This window comes from Excalfactoria chinensis, chromosome 20, assembly GCF_039878825.1.
Source record: "Excalfactoria chinensis isolate bCotChi1 chromosome 20, bCotChi1.hap2, whole genome shotgun sequence".
In the NCBI taxonomy this organism is placed as follows: Eukaryota; Metazoa; Chordata; class Aves; order Galliformes; family Phasianidae; genus Excalfactoria; species Excalfactoria chinensis.
The window spans coordinates 640,768-662,858 of record NC_092844.1 but is presented as its reverse complement, the minus strand read 5'-3'; the positions used below and the strand labels follow the sequence as shown (position 1 = coordinate 662,858).

The 22,091-nt window shown below is 45.1% G+C and overlaps 1 protein-coding gene across 4 annotated transcripts; it reads right to left on the bottom strand.

Annotated features, from left to right (window-relative positions):
• Positions 1–1,800: 1,800 nt before the first annotated feature.
• CDC42 (cell division cycle 42) lies at positions 1,801–21,971 on the bottom strand. 4 transcript variants are annotated; one of them, XM_072354150.1, is made up of 6 exons: positions 21,848–21,971; positions 14,868–15,009; positions 10,813–10,885; positions 8,957–9,066; positions 8,640–8,837; positions 1,801–4,687 (listed from the first exon to the last, which is right to left on the bottom strand). In XM_072354150.1, exons 2-6 carry the CDS (start codon positions 14,970–14,972, stop codon positions 4,598–4,600), a joined length of 576 nt encoding a protein of 191 aa, XP_072210251.1. In that variant the 5' UTR covers positions 14,973–15,009; positions 21,848–21,971; the 3' UTR covers positions 1,801–4,597. The 4 variants fall into 4 exon arrangements, with proteins under 4 accessions (XP_072210251.1, XP_072210250.1, XP_072210252.1 ...); XM_072354149.1 differs by having other exon boundaries at positions 1,801–3,230; XM_072354151.1 differs by lacking the exon at positions 21,848–21,971 and adding an exon at positions 21,781–21,843 and having other exon boundaries at positions 1,801–3,230.
• Between the last annotated feature and the right edge of the window lie 120 nt (positions 21,972–22,091).

Genomic DNA, 22,091 nt, shown 5'->3' with positions numbered 1-22,091 from the left:
CAGGATTTCATTAAGAGACTGCTGTGCATCCCAGCCATTGGAACTGAACCATTAAAATAAGAACCTGCTCTTCAGTGTTCATTCAGCATTCAGTTCTTAGAGAAGACTTAATACAGTTCTCAAGTGCCTTCCCTGAAGGCTTGTGGCCCTTTACAAGGGACACAGAACGCAGGGAGCACTTAGTTGAACAGCATGCTCAGACCATGTACTTACCTGCCTACTGAGCTGCTATGGGAACCAGCAGATAAGTCCTACTGCAAAAGCAATAACATGCTGCTCACACTGTGTACTGGTTTGCCACACCAGTACAAGCTCCAAGTATTCCTCACCGTGTTCAAGACCTTGGCTTTCAAAGCTGCTAGCTGAAAATGGTGATCCCAAAAGCAGTACATGAGTAGTATTTCCTGACCACCACTTTTGCCATTTTGCCTAAGCCTTCAGAATGCCTTCAGGTGGGCAGGGAGGTCACCACCAAGGAACCATCAGAAGCAGCTCACAGAAGCTGGCCATGCATTGCCACCTGACTTGGAAGGGATCTCACTGCTGAGCTCAAGAGGAAGGACAGTGTGAGAAAACTCACAAGCTACGCTCTTTGTGCTTCTGCAGCCAGTTCCCCCTCACACTGTCCTCCCTCTGGACCAGCACACAGAACTATCAGCCAGTCCTGCAAAGCTAACAACACTGAAAGGAGGCTTTCCCACCACCTACTGCCTTCAGGATTCACTCCAGAGCAGAGTTTAACCTCGTGACACACTTCCAGCAAGCACAGGCTTTTTGGTTAACCAAATGGACCTGGATGAAAGGACTGGCACAGATCACTGCCAGAAAATACTTGCAGAAGACTCTGCTACAGGCAACTTCTGTGCAAGTTTGCATCCAAGACAGAAGAGGCTTGGCAGAGTAAGCTTGCTACTTGAAACCAAAAGTCCTAGAGGATTCTCCTTCCATTTCAGAGGAAATCCCGTGCTTAATTTGCAGTCCTTTGGTCACCAGTCCGGCTGCTGACTTTAGACACGAAGTAGGTTCAGCAAGGAGAAGAGTCAGAGCCCATTTGAGCCTGCTGCTACCAGCACTCAGCTGTGAGCACTGCACACAACCAGCTGTGCTTCCAACTGCGAGCCAGACACATACAGCCAGGTACACCCACAGCAGACGAAAATCAAAATGCAAAGCAGAACAGCAACACTAATTGCTGGAAAGTTACAAGTTCACCTTTTACACTGAGCTTTTAGATTACAGTACTCACAAGTCAGTTCCTTCAAATAAAAATAACCTTTAATGAAGCCCTTTGGAATGTGTTTTAGTAATTAACACAAGTTACACAGTGACACTGCAAGACCTCCTTTCTCTTCAAAGTACACCTACAGGCATAATAGATGCTGTGCATGTTGGAGCAGGAGGTAAGCATCACATCGCTTGCTCCTGCCTGAATGTTTAATCTGCCCATGAACAGGGAGCAACAGGAAACTCTGACAAAGAATACTCTCCAAACAGAGGAGGTGTTTGAGACTAGAAACATCCCAAACATTTAATATTTGTGATCATGTACATCACCCCCCTAGTTAAGAACCAGAGTCTCCCCTTTGGATTTTGGTATGATGGCAGTGCCTACGTCACAAATCACAGCAATCCCAATAGAATTTAGGCCTGCAGTGTAGATAAGGGAAGATAGGATCTTACAGAATCAGGTATTAAGGATAGGCCCACATTAACTTGCAAACTCACAAAGGATAAAAGCCATGTGTTTTCAAGTCCCTCACACTTGAGAAAGACTAGAGAAATAACTACCCTCAGGCAGGCTTGTGAAGATATTTTATGTTTAATACATCTGAAAAGAATGCATATACAAAGAACTTAGACATGAAAAAGCATTGGTTCAACACTAATGAGTTGACAAGAAATTGGAGTTGGGAAGATGGAGAAGATTCCCTAAGTCTTTTCCCTAAAAGAAAAAATTTAACTTGCAAGCCAAAACGTGTTGTTTGGTAAAGTCCCTACGAATACTGCTGTCTATGTAACAATCCTGCACACAATCCTTGTTGGTCTGGAACCCATCTTACAGCTTCAAGGTTACTTCAAATGCAGAAAAAGGGGATTTCCAGCTGGTCCCTGTATGGTGCCATGCTGAACACTAGGAAGCCCTCCCCACAGTTCCTTCCTACTGACAGGTCTTTCAGCTTTTCCTTGAAGGACACCAAACCTTCAAAGGGAGATGCACCACCAGGGCCAGCTCTCATTCCAATACACGCCAGTTTCTTTCAGTGCATCCAAACAGCAGTGGATATGCTGGACATTGGAAGCATTTCTCAAATAAGAAAGAACTGGCAGAAAGATGGGCTTGTTAAAAGCCAAATGAACCAGGTGGGCATGCTTTAAAAGGTGCAGTTATTTCTTCATGACATGACCAAATGCTCATGAAGAGACTGAGTTAGTTTCCAAGTCTGATGGTGCATCCAGGGAAAAGGTTTCTTCTGTTCATAAAACTTCATAACTTAGAGGACAGGGCAGAAATTTATGACTTGCACAGTGGGAAGCCGGGGGGGGGAGAGAGACAGATACAAGGCAACTTCAGAGGAGATGCAGATACATTTTCTACACTCCTCCTTAGAGGAGCACCAGCTTGGGACATCTTACTTTCCTGTATTTGTCTTTAGTATGAAAGGCTGTTCACACACAGGACACAGGCTGCTGGCTGGCTGCAGAACAGCCCTAGGAGTCCTTGAAACCAGAACTAAATCTTGCCAGACTGGCAGAAGGGGCAAGGCTTCAGTAAAACAGCCTAGAATTAGTCTGTTACAGAAAAAGTCATGACAAGCATGCCTGGATTTTAAACAAAAACAAAAAAAATTAGAAACAGTAAACAAAATAAAAAACTAGTACTGATCAGTGTTCTCCGATACTACGTAATTACTCAAAATTAACTAGTTTAACTGAATTGAGGGGACACTGGGGAATAAACACTAACATTCTCATCTCACACAGGGATCATGTGTGGGGGAGATGGGAGTGCAGGGCATTTGTCATTATTGCAAAAAAAAAAAAAAAAAAAAAATTAAAATTTGTATCTTTAGTTTGATTTAAACATTGCTTTTAGTATGACATCAAACACCAGCTTTGCAGAAGGGGCTGTGGAGGGACGTTCATAGCAGCACACACCTGCGAGTCTTCTTCGGCTCCGGTGGCTCCAGGGCAGCCAATATCGCCTCATCAAATACATTCTTTAGGCCTTTCTGAAAAGGGGCAAAGAGAGAAAGGGGCAGTCTCATTTTTGAGTTCACACAAACAAAAGCAAGGAGAGCCGGGTGGCAGACAAACCCCTCCAGTGAGGGATCCCAGTCTGACACCCAGACCCCCCCACATCTCCTTTGCCCAGCTGCACTGCTGCAGCCAGCAGTTCCTTCGCAGAGCATCTGACTTGCGCAGTGCTTAGAAAATAGACCAGTACACTCCACAAGAAGCAAACACACGTACTGAAGTCATTTCCTTAAGGCAGGTTTTATGATTAGTTGGGCAGTGACACATCTGACATGCTAACAACAAAGCAGAAAGTGCTACATTCGAATGGAGAGCTCTATTGGAGCACGCCGAACACAGCAGGGCATTCACCTGCGTGTCGAGGGGAGAAGAGGAGACAAGGCAAGCATGCAATGATCAGACTGGTCCAGGACACGATCAGGGCAGGCTTCTGGCCCTACACATCCCATGGTTAGAAGCAGGCAGGTAGAGCCCAGAAGCTGTGCATGGTATCAGAGTTGAAATGGGAAGAGTACAAAGCAGGTACGCTACACAGGTGTTAAACTGAAGCCAGGAACAGCAAATCAGAATAAAGCTTCATCAGACATTTATACAAACAACCGCAGTTTTTAATTTCAAAGTTTGAAGAAACTACAATTGACGTTTTTCTCCTTAAAACAATAAAAATCAGAAGCGTAAGAGGCAGCTTTACATCTTACAGTAACAGGCTTTAAGAATCTATTACTGAAATGTTCTATCGTGTTAGTGAAAGCAAGAGAGTTTTAACAGTTCATAAAGCAGTAGCAAATACATTGATATTTCCTTCCCAAGGACTTACAAATACTCCACTACAGCACAGACAGCCAAAGCAATTGCAACAAAAACATCTCACTGCACAAAGGAGAACCGGAAATTCCTTCACATTACAGCATCACTTGCAGATCACCGTTCCATGTACTTTTGTCATGCAATTACATTTAACAAGAGTCACAAGTAGAAACTGAAAACACGCAACGCTTCTTCCAGCTGGATTCAGGAAGATCAAACATGTCTTATTCTTTCAATCTTTTTCTTTTAGAATAATGATGTAACCAGATCCTTTCCCCCAACAGCCTGAATTATAAAGCTACCCACATCTGGCAACCCAAGCAGCAGAGAGTTAAGCGAGTCCAGTTCACGTTCCATGGTCACAATGTTTTACTAAAGATCTCAAGTACTGTTATCAGTCCAAGAGCTAATACAGAGGTTGCTCTAAAATGGTAAGCAGGCAACAGCTTTCAATAGAGGTGGCTTTATTCGTTTTTAACCAGGTTTCTACAGTAGTGGGACAGAGGAAGCAGCAGCAAGAGGGGAAGGAGAAAGTTTAGAATATACAGCACTTCCTTTTGGGCTGAGTTTCCGGAGGCTCGAGGGCAGCTAGGATAGCCTCATCAAACACATTCTTCAGACCTCTCTACAAGACAGAGGGGAGGAGAAAAAACAGCAGCCAGGTTAGAGGATTAGAGAAAAACAAGCAGATACAAAGAGCATTCAGGATAGAGCAGGCTGAATTCACACAGGCAGTAACAAGATTTACTTTGCAAAAAAACAAAGTAGATCCCAGGAAGAAATCTCCTTTAGACAACCCAGAAGCAAAAAAAAGAGACAGACAGAACACGTGACAGGCTACCAAGTTAAACACAAACACCCAAAGGGGCAGAGGTACAGACACAGCAGCAGTCGGCAAAGCCACCTGAGGAAGGAGCTGCTCAAAAATCATGATTTCACCCAAGTGCTGCAAATGCACTTAGTGAGATTACAGGGGAACAAACACATGGGAGGGCCGCGTGCCCCACTGAGTGCACCTCCTTTGGCAGTGACCCACTGTAAGTGGTCGTGGCAGGTGCATGGACTCACTGCTCCCATCTACAGCAGCAGCCAGATCAGAGCAAAGGCTCCACATTGTTCTGCTTTGTGAATTCAGCCCTGAATAACTGAAGAACTCCAGACAGTGGGGAAAACACAATCTGGGACTGAAGCGGTACCTCTCTAGTAAGCCACTGTCATCTTCAGATGCTGGCTACTCAGTCACATAAAAAGTGACGCAATACCTTACCTAACAGCCAGCTATGGGAACGGTGCGTTTCAGTTATTCAGTTAGTTATTAAAGCAAGTATAACCATTCAAGTCAAAGGAAAACAGATACTGTGTTAGGACTGGAATAACTGAGATCCAGCACCACACAAGCAGTCAGAGCTCTAAGAGGTCAGCAGGGATTACACCAGAGCATAAAACATGCCTTGCTGTAAGCACAACATGAGCACCACAGTACATCAGCACTCCCACACAGCTCTGCCAAGTTACACGAGAACACCAGAAGTGAAACCTGGCTCAGTTTATGCTAACTGGACTCGCCTAAATCTACTGTCACCAGTGAAACCTTTGTAACTCCTGAAGAACTGCTTTATGTCAGCCAAAGAAGAACAGAAAAGCTTCAATTACTTCCTGCGAGCATTTGTAGAGTCTGTACATTTTTAAACATCATTCAAACAAGAGGTTAGTCCAGATACATCCCTTTCAGAAAGTCTTTTACTGGAACACGTACACAGGAGGTCTCTAAGACAATTCCACCTGGAAGCATTTACGTCCAAGTTGCATGCAAGGTTATTAATTTACTCTTATCAAGAGTATGTACAATTCTGTACATTTTCTCAGCATGTTTTAAGAGTTGCAACCTATACTCAAAGAAGCTTAGAGAGTTCAAATTGATAACGCCTAAATGCAGCCTGAATACTACTAGATAGATTCTCCCTCTCTGAGGATAAGGCTGTAGTACAGACCCAATTATGTAACAAAAAAACCCAAATACATCAAGAGTTGAGGCAAAAAAACACTTTTGTTACCACTCTTGGACTCCTCTTTTGCTTTCCTAATACTGAAAAAAAGGGATAAACAACAACAAAAACAAAAGGGTAAAATCATAGTGAGGATTGGAGATAGAAGCCTGGATGACAGAAGAGCAGGCAAATGAAAGGAGCTGTGTTGGGTCTGACTGCCCACAGGCCTCGATGCTCTGATTGAAGCAGCACTGCTCTGGGCTGCACCAGAGAGCCAGCTGAGCTCAGGCTTCCTTTATCCCCACTTCCTCATGGGGAATGTAAGGCTCCTCACAAATCTGGTTTTGTTAAAACCATCAGCTGCGCTCAAGCCTAGCGTCAGCAAAAAGGAACAACATTCAAAGTGTTCCCTTGTGCTCAGTAGCTGCATAGAGCTACGGGAAGCTACACAGAGACTTAAGGATGACAGAAGCAACAACTGGCTTTATTTGCAAGTCCGTCACCCTGCCCTAAAAGGGAAGTGTTATCTACTTATGACAGTGGTATTTGGGTATTATTTTGTAGGAAAAAGGCTGAAGGCATCAGTACTGACCTACTGCAGTGCCTTCATCACAAAAAAAGCACTATACCTAAAGAAAAAATGTTGGAGAGGGAGGGAAGATACTGCAGAATCATCCAAACTCATAATGGTGCAGATACTCTGCCTCTACACAACAGAGTCAAACTCAGCCTCTTAGGGTCCATGTACTGTGTTCAGAATATCTAGCTGTTCCATACAGACAAGTGAAACCTTAAAACCTGGGGGCTGGGGGGAACAAAAACAAACATATAAAACACTAGCTCCATAATTTTTATGATTATTTGCTACTGTCATGCAGTCATTTACAAGTTAGTGGGAAGGCAGAAAACCCCAGTCAGCTGAGATGAATGCCAAGGTAAAGAGATAACTGGAATTACCCAGTTGAACCCAGCTTCACTTGAAAGCCAGCTGCCCTCTGTGCTCAGCAAGCCACCAGCTACATCACTGCTGGAAACTCCAAACATCCCTTTGCAGAACATCTACATTTCTGTTTGGCAGCTATTACCAACAGGCTGAGTAAGAGTTTTGCAGGGAAGGTCAATGAATGACAAGTGCAGTAACAAGAACAGAGCACTAGTAAATACTGGCTAATCTTTAAGGTGAGAAAACTTCAGAATCCTCCTACCAGATTATTCCCAACTTCTGAGAACATTAAAGAGTATACAGCCACTACAGTGCTCTGGAGGAAATTCAGGCTGAGCTTCCAAGTGCATAAAGCTGTTCTCTGCAACTGATACACTTACTTTATCTGGAAATTAAAAGAACGGATAAACACTGAAATTGTTATAGCAGCTCTTCTAGTAATTTCAAGTGCTTCCATATGATTTGAACAGATTGAACCAGGCAAATTTAAAGATACAGAAAAAAAAAAAAGAGTAAAAAATCCTGGTACCCATTTCACAAACAAGTAGGTTACAGCATCGCCAGCAGCAGCTTTCAGGTTGTGCAACTGACATCATCTAAAGCAGGATGCCTTGTCACAACCCTTCCAGGGCAGCGTCCCACGCATTTCCCTCAGAAGGCTGTTTTCAGTTAAAAAAAGCCTCAGGATGCCAAATGGAAAAGCCACCATGCAACATGGGCAGAAGGTGCAAGGGAAGCAGAACCTTCAGCAACAAAGCTCTGTACTCAAGATACTGCAGATCAGTGCAACAAAATGACAAAGAGTGAAAAACTTGACACTGTGCACCTCTTGTGTACATCAAGTAGGTACTAATCCTTCACAGAGGAGCATTAAATCATCTGTTAAGAGCTGCAATATATTGTGCGGGAGTGGACACAAGATTATGTTTCCAGGGCATCCAAAGACAAGGTAGATCCCATCTAGCCAGCCAACACATTACCACCCTCCCCACCCTAAGAGGAAAAGACTGCCAGGCTTTGGTGCTTCAAGGCAGCAGTTTCAGATGTTTTTAGACTCATTTTCACTCATCAGTTCACAGCACAGACACATTTATATCTGAAGAGCTATATGATTAGTATTTTCTGTTTCAACAGAACTTCCATCTTAAGGCACACAAAGGAAGTCGATCACCATAGACTAGGTGGGGAGAAGAGAAAGGAAGCTCTTAAAAGGAAGAGAAAGAAGCTCTCAGTTAGGAAGGCTTCTATTCATAGAAGGAAAAAAAAAACTTACTTCACTGAGAGAAACTGAGATCTGTTGTTTTTTTTTCCCCTGTGACTGCTCTCTTCAGTTGTGGACACTTATTGTCTGTAACATGCCTTCTAAGTTTTAGATAACTACTTTGCTCCAACACAAAAGCAAACCCAGCAAGCAAATCTTCCACCTCCCCTCTCCACTTGTGCCTAATCTTCACAGGCCAATTTGCTTTGTACCACTGCCAGCTCCTTGTGCCTGAGAACAACAGGACAGAGAAAGCTACTGTGTCAACAGCAGCAATGGAGCTCATATCCTTTCACATTCACTCCAAGCTGTTTTTCCCCTGTAACAGAAATATATATATATATGGAATACAAACAAGCAGAAATGGTCAAAGACCAACTCTTACCTGCGTAAGTGCAGAGCACTCCACATATTTAACAGCCTTCAGATCCCGGGCCAGTTTTTCAGCTGTCTCTGGAGTTATGGGCTTCTGCTTGTTCTTGGCAAGCTTCTCAATTGTTGAGGGATCATCTCTTAGATCAATTTGGGTCCCAACAAGCAGGAAAGGAGTCTTTGGACAATGGTGAGTAATTTCAGGTACCCACTAAGGAAAGAAGATACAGTATTTATTACTGACCAGCTAGTCAACTTTAACACTTTAGATACTACTAAAATCACAGCAGCAGCTCCTTCTCAGGAGGACACAGGCAGAGCTGAACCAACCTTTTCTTTCACATTTTCAAATGAAGAAGGAGATACCACTGAAAAACAGACCAGAAATACATCTGTCTGTGGATAGCTGAGGGGTCGTAATCTATCGTAATCTTCCTGACCTAGAAAGGGAGAAAATTAACACAGTATTAGAGGCAGACAGCAAAACATTGCCTTTTTACAGGTTGTCAGAATACACATTTCAGCACAAAAGCATTATTGTGAGCAGTTCTAACTCTTACGCAATACACATGCCCTGAATCCAAACATTCAGGGAGCCTCGTATTCAGATATAGAATTCATTCAGTTGCTATGTAACAACAAGCTGCTTAAAGTCACAAGAGAGAAGGAAAGGTCAGCAGTGTGCCCTAATAAATTCTTTTTAGGTCAAGCAGCCTCAGACTGCAGAATGTAAATCTGGCTATAAGTCAGGTCTTCTGCACCTACTCTATCCATAAAATATATTTTGACATCAAACTTCAGTAACACACAAAAACTAAAGTTCCAGAAGCAGTTTTGCTCCATAGGAGGGCCCAGTTCACACCTGAACTGGGATGTGTTCTTTGAACAGTAAGAGAAGAATGCTGCTGTTACAGGTGTGGTAGTAATAAGACTGTCTAGCAGCCATCCCCTAAAAATACACACAGTCACAGGGCAGGCTGTGCTTCAATGGAAGCCAAGCTGATCCCTCTGGGTCTGCACATCAGACAGCAGCAGTCCCTGCAGCACACCATTCACAGTGACCCACTAAACTCTGCAGCAGCCCATTTTTATACCTGCTCAATTCAGTACCACTCATCTTTGAAAGCAACGCAAGGCTCCCATTTAAGGAGCTACTCCATGAGATGGCAACCAGCTGAGAAACGTCTGTTCAAAAAACATTCAGATTTCAACTGAGTCTCTTATTTGTCATACGGGAGAGAGACCTCAGAGACCTTAAAGGAGCTGACCACACCTGGGACATCTCAGTGGAAGATCTGTAGTTTGAAGATGGAGACCTGAACAGCTTGTGACCGCTACTGCACTTCTCCAGACAAACAGGGAAGCTAAGCACTGACCAAAACTACTTGTTTCAAGTGAAAGTATACCCCAAAAGCTGTCTTCACAGTAGAAAGTTTTTACACTATGTCAGTCATTTATATGGGTTTTATCCATTTAAGTTCTGTAGCTTGCACTAGTAGTAGCTACTGTTTAGCAAAAAGGATGGGTGACCTTCAATGCAGCAGCCCTTTAATTTCAGAAGCTTGGCTCTATAAGGAAAGCTTTTATTTTCCCCAAGTATATCAAGCTATAAGCACTAAATCATTTGGCTTCTTCTCCACAGAGCATCTTATCCGAGAATTAAGGAGTTTGTATGAACATACAAACCAAACTTGTGAGAAGTGTGAAGAGTAATTAAAGCCACAGCATTTAACTGTAGCACAAGATCGCACCAGTCATTAATAAAACACTAACAATGCATCTGTAAGAATACAGCTGGAAAGTCACATTAACTTCTACTAAGGCAATTTTAGGCAACACTTTACCAGCCAAGTTCTCCGACAAGACAATTCTGAACAATAGTTTTCAGTATCAGAAGCTGCGTACTGCTCTGGTATTATTACATGCTGGGGACTGGACAAGTCCTGGGTAAGCTCCAACCCATTCTTGTTAAGTTCTCATGCTTGCTAATAAACGCAGATAGCTGTGTAATCACTGTACATTACCCCAGCCATGAGCTCAAATACAGTCTAATGACAATGAACAAAGCCTGCAGACTCTTCCCTTCCACAGAAGAGCCAACTTTTGGCTGATCAGGTATACCTTTATGTTCAACACTTCAGCTAAACCTAGGGCAGTTACAATGACATGAGCACTCAGTTTCTTACCTGCAGTATCAAAGAGGCCTAGAGTGTAAGGCTCTCCTCCAATCATCACCGTTACAGCATAGTTATCAAAAACCTGTTCAGGAAAGAAACACATTTAAGAGCTATGTCAATATGCTATCCTTCAAACCATCACACTACTTACCATGTTGAACCCACCCCCCCTGATTTGTACAACAGCCATCTCAACAGGACAGAATCCATCGTGCTTCCTGCACTGTCACTGAGGCTGTTAACAGGACGATTCCATTTGTGATAGGGATGCGAGAGTTACTTCCACACTTCTAGAGTAAAGGCACACCAGATACACTGCTGCATCTAATACCATAAAAGCCACTGAACAAAACACCTTTAACAGCACTTGCCTATAACTGAGAAGAGCAAGCCACCAGCATCTGCGTAGCAGCTAGCACAACAGTCCTAACCACAAGGTCACAAGCACACACTGCATGAAGTGTTTCACCCAACAACTTGTTTACAACACAGCTGATCACATGCCCCTACCCAAACCCTTTTCCTTCTGAACCTGCAAACTCATTAAGGAGTATACTGCTGGAGGTCAACACCAATTTCAATGACTATTTCATCTTTAGAACCAGAAAAGGACATTTCAGAAGCTACATTCATCAAAAGCTTTTCCCACTGGAAAAAAAAAACAAAGAACTATCTTTGCACATCGTGCTGCACAATTACTGAGACAGCTGACCAACCTGAGCAAGGATATGAAAGCTTCATATCCTTTAACACATCAAGTCTGAGCAGCTTCCATGGCTGAAGTAAACTGCAGCATCAAAGCAGGTCACAGTCAGAAGCTTTTCACAGAAGTGATGGAAGGAAGAACACTAAGAAATGAGCTGTCACGCATATTCATAAGGCTTCATTACAAGCTTAGGCCCTTGAACAATTTCCACTAAGGACTAAGACTAGAAAGACAGCACCTCAAAGCTGAACTCTGATGGGTTCAGATCCATCTCCTCTCCAGCCAACTCTCCTGGTTAAAGCAATACCTTCCACTACACTGGTTTTTCCAACTCATCACAACCCACTGCGACTCAGAAGGAAGTTACACACCCCCAGAATCATCAGCTAGAATTGGAAGTTTCCCTCTCAAACAGTTACAGCTTAGCCCTCAGGATTTAAGGACTGCAAGAGACTTCAGCATTCACATCCACTACCAGCAGCCCAATCCTTTTGACACACTGCCCTGATTTTGCTTTACCACACCCTACTGTGAGCATCCAGCCACAATATAAGACCTTCAAGGTGTGGAAGAAGGCTGCAGGCATTTCATAGGCACATCCCACATGCAATGAGCACAACTTCAACACTCCAAAGTACAAGCAATACAAATGACCCAAAGGATCAGAAACTGGTAGGCTCCTCACTGAAGGTCAGGGCACCAATTCTTTGGGATGTCAGAGGATTATTATAAGCTTAAAATTCCAAAGATATTCCTTAGTCAGCTCTGGCCCCCTACTATTCCCCCATCTTTACCTGGTGAATAGAGAGTTTAAGTTGTTATTTGCAGCTGCCCCTTAGGAGCATTATCATACTTGGATTTTTACACTTCTTTTTAAAAGGTGCAGCTAGAATTGAGAAGGTCTGTGGGTCCAGCACTGCAGAAGCCAGGGTTACAAGGCCAGCTCCTCATGACATCCTTGCAAGCAACTCAGATCTAGCACAACCACCATTTCACTCTCAACTGTCCTAAACAGCCTCAAACCCAGAGTAGCAACAGTCCAACAAGAAGTTTCAGTTCCTGCTGGTGCCAGACAGCCCTCTACAGCAGGAAGCTCAAGCTTCCACATTACAGAACTCACACCATCTACCATTCCCCAGACACTGACAGTGCCACTGCACACACAAGCCCCTCGCTGACTTTTTTTTTTTGAAGAGGGAACGATGTCAAAAATACGCACGTGATGAACTCCATACCAGCATAAAATCTATCTCCCACTGGGAGGGAAAAAAAAGCCAAAGAGAACTAACTGAAAGATCCTGATGTATCAGACTGAACTGGCAGCTGCAGAGTGCAGGTACATCCAAGCAGAAAAACAGCACACAGTTTACATCAGAGCCTTCAGCAGTGCACAGAACAGATCAGTTTTAAACCAGACTCAGACTTACAGGAGCACCCTCGCCTGCTACTAACTGCTCTATGCCCTGTAGCACAAGGCTCTGCCTTCATTTTGGAACCATGTTACCTGTTACATTTCTTTTCCTGTTTATTACTACAAGCATTAGCTAGAACATCAGAGCCTACTTACCAGCTCAGAGTCTGAAGGAAGCCTTTAGGCCAGAGTTAGCAACAGGCCTGTGATATTCCCAAGACAAAATTCAGGAGTAAACACGATTTCAGAAGCACAGGACAGTTTTAAAAGGTATCACAAGTAAGCCTTAGCACAACATGAACACGTCCAAATGACATGTAACTTAATTTCCTTGAGTAGCTCTTCCACACTGCTTATGGCCTGGGGTTTACAGATGACACTACCATCTGCAGTATAGCAAACTATATATGTGCATTTTGAAACCTCACAAGTTGAAGACTGAAACATTTTTGAATGCAATGAAGGGTAACTCCGCTAGGGATAAGTATAGAAGCTTCAGGCTCACTGCTCAAACTCAATGTCCACTTTCATTTTGTCTTGACCATAAAGACTAGCTTAAACAGGGCAAGCAGACCTCCACAGGCTCTGTGCAGCATGTGGTTATCCTAGAAATAACACAGCAGGTTTCTCTGCACCATTCAAGAGAAGCAAAGTGCAGATTCGAACACAATCTGTCCCCTGCCAGCCCTTAACAAGAGAATCTCTGCAAGAAACTGAGGTCTCTGTGCCTATGTTACAGCCCGCAGGATGGCCACTGCATCCAAGCTACATGCTCTCGGGACTGGGGATACTTGCATCACTTCCTTTTCAGCACCAAATCTACGACTAAAATTAAGCTCGCACAAATCAATCCTGTTTCAAGGAAGCCTCAACTTTAGCAAGCTGAAAAGTCTTCAGAGAGAGGTCAGAGACAGCCACCAAAAACAACCACAGAAATTTTCTGCAGCTTCTCTGTCACAAAAATGACTTTTATTCCTTTGGCTTGGTGGGTTCCTTATTTTTGTTTGCTTTTACACAAGGTATCTGCTGTTTTGAAAGAGGCATTGTGAAGAACCCAGCATCTCAAAGGAGCTCTGTTCTTTTAAGCTGCATTGTAACAGTAGAAAAGCCCACTGACCCTAAAAACAAACTGAACCATCCCACTGTCAGCATGCTAATCCTGCATAGGCAGTACTAGAGCAACACTTCTCTATCAGAAAAAGAACACACAGGTGCCATGCAGCCAGACTGCTCTAACCTTGATCTTGAGACAAGCCAAGGGATTTGGTATCTCAGAAAACTGACACTGTAAGACTCAAAAAGGCTACAAGTGTTACATGAAGACAGAAATAGAAGGAATACATACAAAGCTGTCAAATATCTGTATGCACAACTGGAATGAGACTGAACACCCTAGATCCAAACATGATTTCAGTCAAACACGAGGAGTAACCACACACACTCCGCAGTACACCACGTGACCTCTCAAAGTTGCAAAGCAAAAATCAGCATCAAAAACTCTAACTGTGGTCAGTGACCATCTTAACAGCATGAAGTACTACCTTCCCTACAAAAGATGTGGCTACAACAGAGCTCAGTAAGCTGGAGATAAGGTGCTCCTGCTGCCCGTCCTGCACTTTGCATTTCTAGCAACTGCAGATAATCTGATTCATCTGATTCACAAAATCCAGCCGGTGGCCACCAACAAACAGCAGCCAATCCTACAAAGCAGTCACACTGCAGGCTGTCTGCATACAGGGAAAGAGCCCCAGCACTACCAGCTGATAGCAAGGATCAGTAGCAGCAGCATAACAGACTCAGCATTACTTTCCCATGGTGCATTAGCTCACAACAAGCTGAAGGTACAAATATTATGGTGTTCACGCCATACAACTTAGTTAGGAAGGAAACCTCATACTGCACAACCCACCATGCCCCAAGAACAACTGGAGCCATTCTCACACTCACCGTTGGTACGTATTCCGATGGAAATTTATTTGTTGTGTAAGAAATTAAAAGACAGGTTTTACCAACAGCACCATCACCCACAACTACACACTTAATCGTCTGCATAGCTGAAGTCTGCTACAGTATCAACTCCAACGTGAACCTGAAAGAAAAAAGGAAAAAAAGAAGTTTAGGTTTTTCATTCTCCCTGGATTGCAGTATGTGTCATTAGTGAGCTTCTATTGGAGCCCAAGCCACTAATAAGGATGTACTGGGATCTGACAGGAAGGTATTCCTGCACGAAGCAGTTGATGCAATCACTCCATCACACACATCAGAGGACATTCATTTTCATATATGCAAACTCTTCCATACAGCTAGCCTTCGCATTGCACACCACTGCCAAAGACCAGCTGAGGCTGATGTTGGCACAGTCACTTCTCACACTGGGGAAAAAAAAAAATCAGGTAAGTCAAGTCACTCTAAAATACAACATACTTTTAGCCTGATTACCCAGCGCTGGGCAGGAAAGGTCTCTATGCATTTCAGTCCATTTCTGATGCACAAAAACACCCAGCCCTACATGCATTGAAAAATGGAAGTGTGAACTTGGGTCTTGATAGCTGCTAAGTAACGCATCTCCCCAGAGACCTTACCAAGGAAATACAGCAGCATGAGCACTGAAAATAGTTCTCAGGATAAAAATAAGCAGGTACAGACAGAAGCACGCGCTGTTTTTTCAAAGGCAAGCTCTGTAATCTTCGTGCCACAGCTGCCACTTAACACGGGCCTTGATCCCCACTCAGAAGCGGCTAACAGAATAGAGAAGCTCTGTAGAGCACCCAGCTCCAGAGGAATCCATTACTCTCCAGATGCTACAGAGCCACAACGCAGCCAACTATTTCAGTGCTGCCACTGCACAGATTTGAGCACTGCAACTAAACGGGTACTTTCCACCAATACTTCCTCCAAACCTTTAGCTGGCTACCTCCAGAGCCAGGCACAGCCACCCTTCATTAAGCTATTACTCTAATGAGCAAAATTATCAAGCCTTCAGTCATGTTACCATATACAAGTATGAAATCCTAACCCCAGCAAGCCTAGTGGCAAAGCTTCCAATACTTTCCAACATTTCCATATTATTTCCACAAACAGCAAGGATTTGTTTATGGAGATATCCTCCACCAGGGTGTGGAATACAAGCACCTCAGGGCTGCAGCCTCACCTCACCATTCTGCCTTGAGCACTGAGAGATCGACTCCATCAACACAATGACTGCACATGAAAGTGGGACCCATTCAACACAAAACACAGCTGAAAACAAGGTTCTTGTTAGGGAGCTGGGATGTACTATTCCAGAATCCACTCTGCCACAGGAAAATCAGATGAAGATGCACGCGTCAGGTTGTGATGTGAAAAATAAATAGCACAGCATAGGATAGGACTGCAGAATAACTCATCCCCAAAGGGAATGCTAATGAAGGGAGGAAAAGTTACAAGGTTTGTTTCATCCTCACAAAGTGCCCATTAACAGCAAGTCTACATACAGGGCAGCCAGCAGGACTAGATAGTAGTTTTAAATACCAGAGGGAATTGAAGCAAGAGTGGAAAGTCATCCCAGTCTGAGTGCAAGTAAGTAGACTGAGACACATAATTATGAGCCTTGCAGTCTAGTCTAGAGAAGAAAGCTGATCAAGTCCAGGAATATAATGCAATTTGACTTAGTTCTGCTCAATGCGGCTTTTTTTAAACCTGAATTCACTTAGTTCTTCAGATCTTTGTATTTTAATCAAAGGAAAAAAGAAAAAAAAGCAAGAAATCCTATGGCGGTGCCTATGGCAGCTTCCCACGTATGGGGCAACCAATGAAAGCCAAAGCCCCTCTCAGGAAAGCCTCCTTTCCTCACTCTAACAGCAAGCACCTGAGGTGCAGCATCACTGGCTGAAGCATTAGTGAGATGCTGTCAATCTTCACCTACAATCAGTGCTCCCTACTGAAATGCAAGGCACAAATGATCTTGCCTTCACTCTCTCCATACAAGCAGTTCGAATGCTGTAGAAGCCACAAGTCCTCCAGCTCATTAAGATTCCTTTTATTCTTAACCTACTGATGCCTGTTTTCAGACTACAACACGTACCTTCTTCTAAGGCAGAGGAAGCCTCGCTGTCAAATCTGTCTGCACATCCTGTAAAGCTTCCTGTCAAGCCACGGCAGCACCACGGCTTCCTCTTCACACAGCACTGAAGCTGCTGCCATTTCATCACCCACCGGCTAACGCAGCTTGCTGCAAGCTGACAGCTGACAGCCAAGAACCATTTTGTGATGCTCCTCAGCATGCACCACTGACACACAAACCTAAGCTCACCCAGCCTGCTACAGTGAGAATCTCCCACATCAGGGCTATCAAAGCAATATAATCAGCTGTTTTTTCTCATCAGAGAGGAAGAAACAATATTAAATGAAGAAGATCCTAATTGCATGCCTGTGTTATAAACCCAGTCCAGCAAACAGCATCCCAGAAACAACCATACAACACATCACTTCTCTGTGCAGGTCACAAACTAGTGTCAATAGTTATTATAAAGACCTCAGAGCTCCAAGCATCCCTCTGCTGTGATCAAGTTTAAGGCAAAACCTGCAACGACCAGGCAGGAGTGACTTAAGAAACAATCCTGTACCACACAGTTAAAGGTCTTGAACCAACCACATCTTTTTTGAGCTGCCACAAGTTCAGCCAGCCCTTAAATCTATCTCAAAGCTTACACTCCACGAGGTGCTGCTCTTTGTTTTAAACGGAAGTTGTCACAGCAGCCAGGAGAGCCGTTGCACTATAAAGTGCTATCAAAGCAACCACAAGAATTCCGGTGGAGATCCGCCATCACCCAGAGGCTTGGTCAGAAGCTCTCAATGTGCAGTGAAAGTAACTGGAGGTGCCACCCTCCCAAGTGCCACACCTGAGAGATGGAAATGCTCCAGCATAGACACAGGACCAGCAGCACAGATAGAGCAGCACCATGACACACCACGGGCCGATGCTGTTCACGCAATATCTGCTATTATTAGGGAAGCATGTGCTCAATACAGGGGCAATAGGAGATCCTGGACACATACTTCAAGGCTGCCCCTTGACTAAGCCTGTCTGTCAGAAAGTCTCTATCATTTTGAAGTAACTTGTTTTCTGGATGAGCTACTATGAATTACCAAGGGAGAAGCTCAAGGTGTCACCTCAAAAAGTAGCTCTTAGAGATTGATATACACTATGGTTAATGCAACTTAAGAACTGACAGCTACCACACTACTTCAGAAGGGCTCGTCACAACAAGCCGATAAGTGAAGACATACACAAGATAGGAAGTGAATACAGCTGAGTGGGAGAATTTGAGAAGTCTGAGCTTAAACCACCAGCAGCATAACACCTTTTAAGTTCTACTACTTTAAAGGAGAAAAAAAATGAAAGAGAGTCAACAGCCGTGCCATTGCACAGCCCTACATTCAAAACAAGCCTGGTCAAGCAGAGCGTGACTCAGTGGGCACAGCACAGCAAGGTTTCCATCTGCTGCAGCCTGTCCCACTCGGACCTCAAAGCAACCACCTTCACATGAACTCAACAGAAGAAGGCAGAAGATGTCATCCCATATTAAACCCTGAGAAGCACGTCTGCTTATACTAAGTCCTTTTTTTAAGTCTTGAATTCTTACTCTCTCACAGCCCGCAGACAGCTGTTCAACCCTACCATGCAATGAAATTCTGTTCAGCGCTTTGATACCACATAAAGTAGATCCATCCATATTTGCTGAGCTTCACACTGCTAACAGATAACGATGCAAGCTCTGCTCCTGTTTGCATAATTAACTACTCATCACTGGACACACCAGCTTCCAGCTCAGCTCCCCTCCCTATAGCCAGACACATTGAAAAGTGCTACAGCTGACACTGGAAGCAGCACAGCTACTTTGGTGAGCACTTTTGCATAGGGGCAGCCACCCTGCGTGCACATCAGCTGCAGCACTCGCTGCGTGGTTCAGTTGCTGGTGCTCCATGCATACAAATTGCCCCAACACTGTCTGCAGGAAGCAGCATGCTTATCTCAGGCCTATCAACAAGACTGCTGAGGACTAAAGAGATGATGCTTTGCTGAGAATAATGTTACAGAAGAGACTTCTCATTGATGCCTTCATTGATCCATCTGAACCCAGGGACACCCTGCCTTAATGCAATTTCCATCACTTCTTTCATCTTCTGCTCATTTTGGCCACTTACCTTTAGGCATGCAGAAGATGCAGCAAGAGTCCAACAATTTGTTAAGGTAGCTACCAGCTGCCACAGAGCGTCCACAAGGAGAAAGAAGCACCTGAGCCAGTTTGCAGCCCCAGGAAGTGCACTGGTAGAAGCCTACCTTCCATCCCTTAAGGTTAACCCTTCTGATGAAAACCCTTCCCTTGAATGGTATCAGCTATTCTAAACGAGGCTTGAATGAAGCCACCTGATTCAGTGAGGACAGGATGCAGTATGGTAATTTAAATCCCTTTCAAACCTCAGCACAAAGGCTCATCAAGTCATTCCACTGCTTTTTGGTATATGTTAAATCCTACAAATACTGTTTCACATGCATTCCAGCATAACAGGGTGACAGGAGCCACAGCAAAAGCCTACAGTGCACTAGGTGTGTAAGGAGAGCTCCTGCTACAGTACTACAAACCCACATCGCTTCCTTTAAATGCAACAGCACCTCCATATCTTTGTTGGTTTTTCCTCAGAAACTGAGTATCAATTGTGAGGATAATTACACCCCCCTATTGCCTCCTGAAGGGCCATCGCAGTAGGCTGAAATTCATCATCAAGCCTATGGACAGAGCCAAGGCTGGGCTGGCCACAGCAAGCAGGCAGAGGACTGATGGGGCTGAAGTGTGCAAGGCTGTAGGTGACTTAAAAGCTGTGAGCACTCAGTGTGAAGCAGATAACCGAAACTGCAGCGATGCACATTCAGCGTATCATACAAGGTCTCTGAAGCCCGAAGCAAAGCTGGAACCCAACTACATCCATGTGCAGTATTAACCTTGAAGCCTGTAGCGCGACAGATCACTTCCAAAAAGGTTTCAATTAAGATTTCCCAGCTGCCCATGCTCATAAGACTTGGAAACATCTCTCAGTACAACAACTGCATTTCAACTAGAAGGAGCTTCTTATCAGGATTAGTAAACATTGCGCTGCACTCAACACCAACTTATCATATGTCTTATGGGAAAGTAAAAGCACAGCTACAGTCTCATCAGGAAAACCCGCTCAGGTTTGGTGTTGGGCTCCATTTCTGTTTACTAGCTTATCTTTTCAGTAAAGAAAAAAACCCCCTCCACTTTCTTTAGTATCTAAAGGCACTTCTGGTACTCCTTCAGAACTCTAACAATAAAAACACAACAAACTTCTACCCGGCCATCAGTCCTCAGCAAACAATCCCAAAGCAGGAGATACAATGAACTGAAAGCATCAGGCACAGCTCATGAATAACCAAGTTGAAAGCACGCAAATCTCATGATGTTAATTTCTGTCCAAAACACGTTGGCAAACTGCAAGCGCGTTTTATCCTGCAGCAACAGCAGTTTTTATTCCTCAGCAAGACTTAAAAACGCTTCTCCTCCTTATTACTGAAGCATATGAGCAGTAAACAGACCGAACAAAGAATCGTTTCACAACTAACAACATTAAACATATTAACATATTGATTCATTCATGCATTACCTGCTTCAGATGAATATTTGCCTACGCTGTCCGCCCCATCATCTCACACTAACAAGCACTCATTGCCAAGCCAGAACAACGCATTTTCCACATATAGACACCTGAATACAAAGGCTTTCTATCTAAACTTGTTCCTGTGCAAGAATACCTTGCTAACCAACAGAGCCAGGCTCCAAGTGCTTTACTGACTTACTCCCACTAGAAACACTAGAAGCTGAACCTGGCTTTTAATTACTCTTCTAAAAAAAGGCCATTTGGGGTGCTCCAATTTAACATTCTGAATAAAGCCAGCCATCCCCCCTTTCTTTAGGGTAGAAATAATACAAACGGATGCAATCGCAGATAGATTGAACTACTTTTGCCTCCACATCCATCACAGCCTCTCATCCAGGCCTCGCCTTGGTGGTGCTCAGTCAAATGATGGCAGCAGAGCAGTGCTGGCTCTACAGCCTGCAGGCAGACGGGGCAGGTACCATCCTCATCTCTCCAAGCACAGGTTTCACACACACCTGGGCAGTGTCCCACTGTTGCCACCACCGGCTAAGTTCCACCCGTTTACAGGAAAAGCCACTATGGAAAGGGCACTAAAACGTGCCGCCCTTCATACAATTCATCTCAGAGACCTCAAAGATGGAAGAGAAATGCCCACCCGCAGCAGCCCTCCAAGCACAGCAGCCAAGAACCAACCACGGACGGCTACGGGACGGCGGCTGACCCGGCACCTGGGCGAGACAAAAGCCGGGCAGCGCCTCCCAGCTCTTTCTGGGGAGGAGGAGAGGGAAGGGAGCGTTTCGCGGTGCCTGAAGCAAAGCCCACACCCGAACTGCGCCTCGGAACTACTTCAGAGCTGGGCGTCGCTCCCGGAAGAAGCAGAGGCCCAACCTGCGGCACCCGACCTCCGGCTTCCCCTCCTCCCGAGGGCGGCCGGCGGGGCTCGCAGCCGGAGGGCCCACCGCTTCCTGCCGGGCCGGTCCCCACCCGCGGCGGGAGCAGGAGGAGGCCGAGCCGGGCCGCCGAGGCCGCGCTCCCCCCCCATACACACACACACACCTCAGCCCCGCTCTGCGCCAACAGCCCCGGCCCAGCGGCGGGGAGGCCCCACACACACACACACGCAACCCCGCAGACCCAGGGAGCACGGCACCCACACGGCCGGCCCCGGCTCTCCGACCCCTCCCGCCCTTCCCGCCCGCCGTACGATCGCGGTGCAGAGCCCGCTCGCAGCCCGCACGCCGCTCCCGCCCCGCTCCGTCGCGGCCGCTCACCTCAGAGTCTCCGCCGGGCGTTGGCGGCTCGCTGCGGGGTCTCCTCGGCTTCAGGCACAGGGGCACGCTGCGGGTGACGTCATCGCGCAGCGCTGGGCGGTGTACGCTGCAGGTGACGTCATCGCGTACGAACGAGAAGGCGGAGCGCGCTTCCGCTTTCCTCAGTTGAGGGCGGTGGGGCGCTATGGTCGGTATGTGGGTCACCCAGCGCTACCAGGGCAACGCTAAAGCAGGGTTAGAGCCC